This window comes from Drosophila bipectinata, chromosome XL (assembly GCF_030179905.1).
Source record: "Drosophila bipectinata strain 14024-0381.07 chromosome XL, DbipHiC1v2, whole genome shotgun sequence".
In the NCBI taxonomy this organism is placed as follows: Eukaryota; Metazoa; Arthropoda; class Insecta; order Diptera; family Drosophilidae; genus Drosophila; species Drosophila bipectinata.
Window position 1 is genome coordinate 10,481,500 of NC_091734.1, and position 9,529 is coordinate 10,491,028.

A 9,529-nucleotide genomic window follows, 5' to 3' on the forward strand; every position below is an offset into this window, starting at 1 on the left:
AATTGGAGGGCCATTAATCAATGCATCGATGCGGGGTCTGGAGTTACAAATTGAAGGATTGCCTGATTGATTGAGTGGCTGATTAATCGAATGAATAGTCTTCAAATTTTGTTAAGCTTCAAGTTTAAAGCTTAAAGTATATACATATCTTTGAAGGAAAATATGTATAGTGTATATTGAAAGACATTGAGACAAGGATGAGAATAATAAACATATACTTAAAAGGTTTAAATAGTTTAAATAGTTATAAAGCTTGCTATTAAATGAAATGATGCTTAAATGTATGTATATATTATATTATTTTTAATTAGTTTAGGGGTTTATTTGTTCTAAAGTCTCTAGGCAGAATTTTAAGGAGAAATAATGAGGTCACATCTTACAATGGAAGCGGAGTATATGGTATTATTATCGTATGTATTTCAGAAATTTTTGGTATTAAGCTAAATCATGGAATATAAGTTAATATTCTTCAATAAACATATTTACTAATATATCAAGTAAAATATTTGAGAGCATTGATTAAAAATTAAAAAATTAAAAACTTAAATTACCAAATTCCAGAAACCCCCATTGGAATTAAGAAATCAAAGAAATGAAAATTATTCCACTAGGCGATCAAATGAGTTCACCTGTTTGGATTTAAAGGACCCCCCGGGAGCGTATAAGCCACATCCTGCTGGGAAAATGAAGCTCGAATGGCAAGAAAAAAGAGATTGCCTAATCGCATTTGGGTTTGGAAATGTACATATATACAAGGATAAAGGATAAAAGTTTATATAGCCACCGATATATTCCCAGTTGGCAAACATCTGAGAGGCATCTCTGAGAATTGTTCCACTTTCCGATTACTTGGGGATTTTCTTTGCTGTTGTTAATTTTGTACCTTATATTTTTTTTGCATTTTTTTTTTTGAACAAATATGTTTAGCCGGCAAAATGCCAAACAATGTGCAGGTGCATACTGTATGTGTGTGGAAAGCAGATTGTGGGCTGTATTTTGTCCTTACAAGTGCCGGCAAATGTACCGTGAAGAAACCATTTAGGATTAGTTTAATATGATACACAGAGACTTGGCGGCGGAGGACCTAGATAACGCTCCTGGAATAAGCAAACAGTACTTAAAACTGACGGCCAGGACCCAGGCAGAGACTACTTAAGGAGGATAGGAAGTGGGAGCAGGGAGCAAGGACACGAAAAGCCACAAGCAAACGGACAGGACGCTGGCAAAATATTGGTGAGATAAAGCCAAGGCTCAGCCCAAAGCGGCACAAAGGAAAAAAATGACAAATTTGCAAATGTTAAGACGGAAAGAAAACATCAACATAAGTTATAGGCTTAGTGCGTAATCGTTTTTCGCAAAAAAGGACCAAGGACCTGCCACCGAAATGTGCGAGGAGCAGGTGGTGGTGGTGGTGGTGGTGGCATGTGGTCTGAGCCATATTTGCGGTTTAAATGCTAAAAAGGCATTTTTACTTGGTGGGCTGGAAGATTTTCCAGCAGCTTAGTAAGTATTACATTTAAATACTATATTTTAGATATAATATATATTTTAAACTCCATATTTCTTAAATTTTTCTCTTTTCATGCATAGTTCTTAAAAGTTTGTGCATATCTTTCATATTTTTTGTCTTTTATCGAATAATAGCCACTCAAACTATCTAGCTCTGTGGATCATCGACTTATCTGGTAAACGACTCCGAAACTCCACCCCCGTAATGCCACCCAGCCACCCACCTCCATTAGACATTAGCCATGCGGATTTCCCTGGCTGTTCAAATTAAAAATTCATAAAAGCAGAAATGCGAAATTATGATGATAAAATAAACACAGAAAAGAAGCCGCAGACGACAGGCTATAAGATGTGCAAAGATGCACTGGAAAAAATAGTAAGAAGGTTGAAAAAATATATGTATATAAAATGGGGGGTAGCCCCCCTTTATATAAAATATATATATATAAAACTAAAAAACCTATAGTATTTCCTCCAAAGGGAAGGATATAAGTTTTAAAATATCAAAATTTAAAAACAATTATTAGAAACAAATGTTTAACTTATATATAAAAATTTTTTAGATTTATTTATACATTGTTATTAAAAAAAAGTAAAAGTAAATAAGACAACCATTTTTATTGAATTGATAATGATTTTTTGTCATTTTATTTTCATAATAAAAATTAAAATCCAACATACCCCTTAAAATAATAGTACTTCATACCCTATTTTTTACAGTGTATGCCTTGGCAAGTGGGCAAAAATGGGCGTGCCCAATATGGGGGGCTGGGGTTGGACTAAACGTGACATTGGCCGGCTACTGTGAGAAAAAGCCAGCCGCAGAATTGGACCCGACGACTCCGGCGACTTGAACGCTGATGATGTGGATAAAATAAACATGGGACATTGGTTTTGGCCAAGGAGCCAGCCAGAGGGCAGTGTTGGGGAGTACGCGGAGGGTAGTGGGGGAGGATGGCAGGACGAAAGCGTGTTTAAACATTAAAAGGACCATTAGATACGCCTTAAAGTATGCTTCAAGTAGATTATCTTCCATCAGTTTTGTTTGCTTACTTGGAATTGTTTCGCTTCATTTTTCTCGTTTGCAAACACACACACACACACAGTGTACTTAGCATTTTTGTGTGTGCCAGTGTATATGTGTGTGTGGGTTTTCCATCTTTATTTTTTTCCTTACAAGAATTTTTCTTTTGCCGGGCAGAGGGAAAAAAAAAGAAAAGAAAGCATTTTGAAGACGAAGAAAAGCCCGAGACGAGGCGAAGACGACGTTATTATAAATTGTGCGCGTGTCCTTGTAAAATAACATCAAGTGAACCCAAAAGGCCCTCTTGAACCACCCTGAAATCACCCAGAACCACCTAGGACCTAGGACCTAGCACCATCCACCCAACTAACACCACCCATCTAGCACCCCAAGAACCGCCATATTCTTGGTCAAGTCTTGCTTCTTAAATTACCAAGAAGTGCGCTTATTGCTTTTGCTTTTCATTTCTTTTGGCCTTTTTCGTTGCTTTTGCTTTCGCCATTGCTTCTGGCCATGGCTCATGACTGATGGCAGACTTTGGCTGCCAGTGGGTCGGTTGTTTGGGGGCCTTGACTCAATTTAAAGCCATCCTCCAATTGGTCGTAAATTTCCATTTTCATCTTGGATTTCAGGCGGCGATCGAATGCGTTATCTCTGGTAAATATTTGAGAATTTGTAGGTACACCAAGAGAAAAAGGAGGGGTTTAATAAATATATTTAATAAAATATATTATAGGATAAATATTACAAAAGCATAAGGTTTGTGATGATACAATTTTTTAAGTGATAGGTACGTTTGGTAACGAAATGGTGACTCCGAATGGTGACCCCGACATAAAATTCTAACTTATTTCAAATAAAAGCTCCCCTAGTCTTTTCTTTCTAATCAAATTTCAAAAGCATCTAAAATAATTTTAGTAATCAATTGAAATTAAATTCCAAACACTATTACCTAAAGTGAAGGCAATTAATTTACTCAGGCTATCATTCCATCAAATTAGCTGAAATTGGCCAGAGCCCTGGCAGTCCTGCCCGATACTCCTTTTCATTCAGTCATGAGACTAGTGGACCTCTGTCTGCTCTCTGCCGTGTGGCTTTTGCGACACAGCCAGTATCAAGGTCACGGCCAGGAGCTGCTCCTTGCCGAGCTGGCCCGTCCCCAGGACGAGATGAAGACCCAGCTTCTGGCCAAAGCCACCAACTATGTGGTCCGTACCTTCATAGCCAACAGGATGAACACAATGGTCGTCCGGCAGGACTGTAGGGGTTGTTCTGGTGAGAAGCTTCACCGCCAAAAAACTATAGTGGACCAGGTGCTGGCCAGCCTGGCGCCGAATATCAGTGTGGTGCTTCACAGCGGTAGTCTCATGGAGGAGACTTCTTGGGACTACACGCTTTTTGTAGTCAACTCCCAGAACGAGTTCATGTGAGGAAGTCGAGAAGGATGCGTCCTCTAAGCTCCATTATTAATTCACTATTTTTCATAGTTTTCTGGAGGTAAGCTTCCCGGACGACCTTGTGGAGCGGGAGTACTTTTTTGTGGTGGTGGTGACAGAGTTCGACTCGCCTGACACCGTCGAGGACACTGCTAGCCGGATAATCGTGGCCAGCCTGCGGCATCCGGTGATCAATGTGGTGGTGGTGATTCAGATCCCCGATGGCACGGTCGCCATTTACGCCTACTCGCTCTTTCAAATAAACTGCACCGCCGGCATAACCATCCAGCGGATCAATCACTTTGATCTGGTCACCGGAGAGCCTCTCCAGCCCATGGCCGAACTCTATCCTGTGCGACGGGGTCACCTGGGGAACTGCGTCCTCAATGTTACTGCCAATCACATGCCGCCGCACTTCATCTACGACAAGTGGACAGAGGAGCGCGACTCCCATCCGGACGACCAGGTGGTGGACCTCAAGGATGTCTCCGGCATTGACTGGGAGGTTCTGCAGCTGCTTTCCAAGGCTCTGAGGTTTAAGGTTCAACTGCTACTGCCCAGCGAACCGAGCCAGATCTTTGGCGAGGGCAATGTCACAGGAAGCTTTGCGCAGTTGGCTGAAGGACGTGCCCAGCTGGCTATTGGAGGGCTGAGTGGATCGGACAAAAGGAGGTGGCAGTTCTCCAAGTCTACGGTCTACTATCAAAGCCAGTTCGTGATGGTGGTGCGGCGTGATCGGTACATGGGACGCTTCGGAGCTTTGATGCTGCCCTTCCGAGGCAAAGTGTGGTCCGTGATTATCCTGATTTTCGTTACCGCCTTGGTGACCACCTTCATCCTGAGCACTCGTCTGCGATTGCGGTATTCTTTGGAGAATCTCTTTCTTGTGGGTATTTGTATCCTTAAAATCATTTTTTAAAATAAAAAAATATTTTTTAGATGAGTTTGGGAAATCCCATACCGATGCACAGGCTGCCAGGAACAGGGTTCCTGCGCTATCTCGTGGCCAGCTGGCTGCTGCTCACCTTGGTCCTGCGCTGCGCCTATCAGGCCCGCCTCTTCGATGTCCTGCGCCTGCAGCACTACCGCCCCCTGCCCACGGACGTGGCCGGCCTGATTGGCGACAACTATACCTTGGTCTCGAATGGCTACCACGACTTCTATCCGACGTGGATGACCCGCCGGATGTCCGAGTCCTTCTCAGCCCGTTTTGACCGGGTCCAGGGCGCCGCTCCAGGCAAGCGATTGACCACCATTGCCCTGGTCACCAACCTGGCTTACTGGAACCACCGACACCGAAACACCACCCAGCTGACCTTCGTCCGCCGGCCGATCTACACCTACCAGCTGGTCATCTACTTTCCGCGGCGGTCCTTCCTCAAGCCGGCGGTGGACCGGAAGCTGAAGCAGCTCCTCAGCGCCGGGGTGATAGCCCAGATCGGGCGGCGGTACCTGCGCTACCTGAGCGACGAGGACTTGGTCGGCAACCGGGAGCTCCTGCCGCGGGTCACCAACAAGATAATGGGCGGCGCCTACCGCATGCACGCGATAGTCATTTTTGTGGCCACCGTGGTCTTTGTCCTGGAAAGGATCTCCACCAGATGGGGGTGGTTGAGGCGCCTATTCGAGAGGTTATAAAGGAATTGAAAGTATTTCTTTCTGGATCTTTAGAGAGTAGCTTGTTTTAGTTTATGCCACGAAAGGAATTGGCATCTGGAATAATTATTATTATCCTTAATATTTTTTTTAAGCTTTTAGGAAGATGCTTCTACTAATTGTTAATTATTGTTCTTAATAATAAATGTTTAAAGATATTAGTTTTAAGACTTGGAAAAAATTTTAATTTAAATGGGATTTTTAAAGAAACGTAATTTTTCTTGGATATATGAATAGAAACTCTTTGAATATTTTGTGTCTTAAATGGTAAATCCTTTCCAGCTTTAGTTTTTAGGAAGTCTTTTTGTAATTATTTAAATTTAAAAATTTATTCATTATATTCCCCTATTTCTTTTAATAATATTTACTCCCATTTTTGTAACAAAATCTCCATTCCAGACAATCTAAAAAATTTTAATGGAATATCGCAATCATTTACTTTGAAAACAAAGTGATTCCATTCCTAAGCTGTATGTTTTTTTAGTGCGCTGCTGGTTGGCCTTAAAAATTGATTTAAGACTTGTAATGCACACAGTGGTACTTGGACATCCCCCTTACTTTGCCTGAACCCTGGTCACCCTGGAAACCCCCTCCTGGACACCACTCTGGGGCATGTGTGAGCGGCGGCAACTGGCCAACTTGCAACTGGCCGAGCGGCACGGAGCGACACTTGAGTTAAGCTGTGCAAACGTTTGCATAATCACGTTCCAATTTAAATTGGTCTATTTGCCGGGGGGGACAGGGTAGCTGGTGGAGTAGGGAGAGGGCCCGGGGCCACTGCCACTCCCACTACTACGAATCGGAAAAACTGGGAAAAGTTTTATTAGCCGAGCTGAGCTGAGAGTTGTCTTGTTTGTGGAATGGAAAAAAAATTGTCCAATTCTGATTCATTTTTTGGTTCAGATTCTGCTTCAAATTTTACTTGCCACATTCATCCATCTATCCATTCATCCCTTCATCCACCCATGTGTCTACATTTCAAATCACTATTTATTTTTTTTTGCCCCAACGAGTGCGTAAACAAAAGTATCCACTATTTCTAGCTGAAAGAGCCCAGAAGAGATTATTATTTCTTTTAAAGTATGATGGCCATATAATTGAACAAATTCTGGCTTGGGGATCTATATTTTTCACTTAATAGTCTTTCGAATCCATTAGATCTTAAACATATAATAAGGAGAAAGTATATTCCCCTCTTCCCATTCCAATACCTCGACCAATTCCAGGAGCTTCAAGAGTATAACAATTATTTTCTAGATTTAAGAAGATATTTTGAAAATTTGTATTTGAATATTTATTCAGCTTAATAAAGCCACTTTTAAAGGTATCGTTTCAGCGGTAATTTTTTGCAATATTTTTTGAAAAGAGTATCGGGTATCATATAGTCGAGAAAATCGACTTAAGCCATCATAATTTGTTGAATATGAAATATTTTTCTAAGAATTTCCATTTTAAAACTACATATATAATTTTCGATGCTTAGCTTGATATACTCCTAAAAAAAGGTCCTATATCTATTTATTTTTTCACAGAGTATCACTAAGGATTTGTAGTCAAAAAATATTTAAAGCCTTTTTCCTAAAAATTACACTACTGATTTATCGAGTTTTCAATAGCTCCTTAATAGATGACTTGAACCGGGAAGGCCTTTTTGGGAATTTGAGGGAACCTACTTCTAATTTGAAGGACATAGTGCAGTCCAGATTAGGGCCAGCGATTGCACTTCTCGTCCTTGACAATCGGCTCTCCGCTCTTCCCGTCGTCTATGGCCTGGGCCGGAGGAAAGACCCGCTTTCCGACTCCCGGATTATCCTGGCTGTTGTGGAACTTCATTGTTAGCATGTCCCAGTCGTAGATGAGGCCCGGGCGAAGGTTGAGGCCCTGGCGGAGCATCCGGAACATGCGGCACATGGTGTCGTATTGGGGGCGTTCGTAGAAGCCGAGCCCGCGGCAGTAGTTCAGGTACATGGTGAACTCGCAAGGATAGCCCTCGCAGAGCGCCTCCACCGAGACGGAGATTTTCTTCTCGTAGATCCTCTCGTACTTCTGTTGCTTGTTGGAGGCCTTCAGGCCCTGCCAAGGCAGGCTGCCCCGGTTGAAGTACATCAGGACGTAGCCGACGGCCACCAGGTCGTCCCTCCGTGACGACTCGACGCCGGCATGGGCGCAGATGGAGGCGTACCGGGCCGTTCCCGTCAGACTGCGATTCTCCCGGTAGGGGATGTGAACGCCGCTGGTGATGTCCAGATACTTCTTCGCCAGCCCGAAGTCAACTAGGTAGACCTGCTTGCACATTTTGCCGATGCCCATTAGGAAGTTGTCCGGCTTAATGTCTCGGTGCAGGAATCCTCGCGAATGAACGTACTCCACCCGGCGCAGCATTTGCTCGGCCAGGAGCAGCACTGTCTTGATGGTGAAGGCCCTTTCGCAGAACTGGAACAGTTGCTCCAGCGAGGGTCCCAACAGATCCATTACCATGGCCTTCAAATAGGTTAGAAGATTTGAAGGATATAGCTGGATGATGCCTTGATGTATCTCACCTGATAGTGCTGCTCTTTGCAGAAGTATCGTATCCGCGGCAGGCCAGGAGCTGCGCGTAGAGCGCGGTAGAGGCGGCGCTCGTAGTTCAACTGCGGATGCTTCACCCTTGTGCTCTCCACCTTGATGGCCACCCGCTCGCCACTATGGATATAGATCGCCAGATATATATCACCGAAGGAGCCACTACCGATCTTGCGGAGCACTTTGTAGCTTCCAATTCGCACTTCGCGGCTGCGGGACAATCTAAGGCGTTCCATTCTGTGCTTTTTTGTTTCGGTTTCCGGTCCAAATCCTACTTCCTTTTAATGTTATTATTTTTTGTGGCTCTTGTAGTTTTTTTTAAGTTTTTCAGTTTTTTTTTTTAGATCCGAACGGGGCTCAATGATGAAATTGAATGATTTTGGGAGCGAGGAAATCCAAAAGGGCCCTGGTGTGTCAAAATTTTGTGTATTCCAAACCTACTTAGATTTAGCTTTTAAAGATTTTCTTACCAAGTCCTTACGATAACTTTTTCCTTTACTTTTATTATCCTTTTCTGATCTGAAATCCAAGTCGCTTTATAAAAAGCCCCAAGCCCTGTGTTGATCGCTGCCCTAAATTGCATTGAAATTCAATATTTAACCACGACTCAAGCGGTTCCTTTAAGAGTCCTTCGTGTGTCCTGCAAGTGCATTTGCATGTGTGTCTGTGTATGTGTGGGTATTTGTGCGTATCGATTATCCAGGCAGACGGCGACATCCGCAGACGGAGACAGAAACTGAAACAGAGACAGAGGCGGAGGCGCAAAAGGATACCCAAGGATGTGAAAGGGGACGACCGACTGCCAGGAGGACGATTAAAGTGGGAGTCAAGTGGTGGCGAGGACGGATCAACTAGCCAGTAATAATGTCTTTCGCTGACATTTGACATTTTGGCTATATATCACTCACATTGTGACAACTGGCAACTTGGCATTCAAATATAAGCACCAGGACTCTCGCTCTCTCTCGCTCTGGCTCACTCATTCACTGTCGTTAGTAGATGTTTAAGGACAATAAATTAGTGGGCCTGTGCGTGGTGGTGTCCTGCGTCCTGAAAATGTTTGGCAGTAGCCTTACTGGCTGCCTGACTGGCTGGCTGGCTGCCTGGCTGCCTAGTTGCCTGCAAATCCAATGACAAGACGGAAGCGACATATTTGAACGGGAATGAAGCGGGATTTTGAGGCTGCGTCAGGACATTATCCATTGTTGGGACAGAGAGAAGAATTATTTGAAATTTTGTGTCAAATTTTCAGATCTATAGCTTTAATAGTCTTTGAGTTATAGTATTTTATATAGATTGTCGGACACACGAACAACATTTTTCAAGCTATTTCTCTCAGTGC

The 9,529-nt window shown here is 43.2% G+C and overlaps 2 protein-coding genes across 2 annotated transcripts; one reads left to right on the forward strand and one right to left on the reverse strand.

The window, feature by feature from the left end:
* Positions 1-3,426: 3,426 nt before the first annotated feature.
* Ir11a (Ionotropic receptor 11a) lies at positions 3,427-5,670 on the forward strand. The gene is made up of 3 exons (XM_017254189.3): positions 3,427-3,959; positions 4,021-4,855; positions 4,909-5,670. Exons 1-3 carry the CDS (start codon positions 3,589-3,591, stop codon positions 5,605-5,607), a joined length of 1,905 nt encoding a protein of 634 aa, XP_017109678.2. The 5' UTR covers positions 3,427-3,588; the 3' UTR covers positions 5,608-5,670.
* A 1,424-nt stretch (positions 5,671-7,094) lies between these two features.
* Positions 7,095-8,569, reverse strand: LOC108134042 (casein kinase I). The gene is made up of 2 exons (XM_017254194.3): positions 8,166-8,569; positions 7,095-8,106 (listed from the first exon to the last, which is right to left on the reverse strand). The coding sequence occupies exons 1-2, from the start codon at positions 8,421-8,423 to the stop codon at positions 7,330-7,332; spliced, it is 1,035 nt and encodes a 344-aa protein (XP_017109683.1). The 5' UTR covers positions 8,424-8,569; the 3' UTR covers positions 7,095-7,329.
* Between the last annotated feature and the right edge of the window lie 960 nt (positions 8,570-9,529).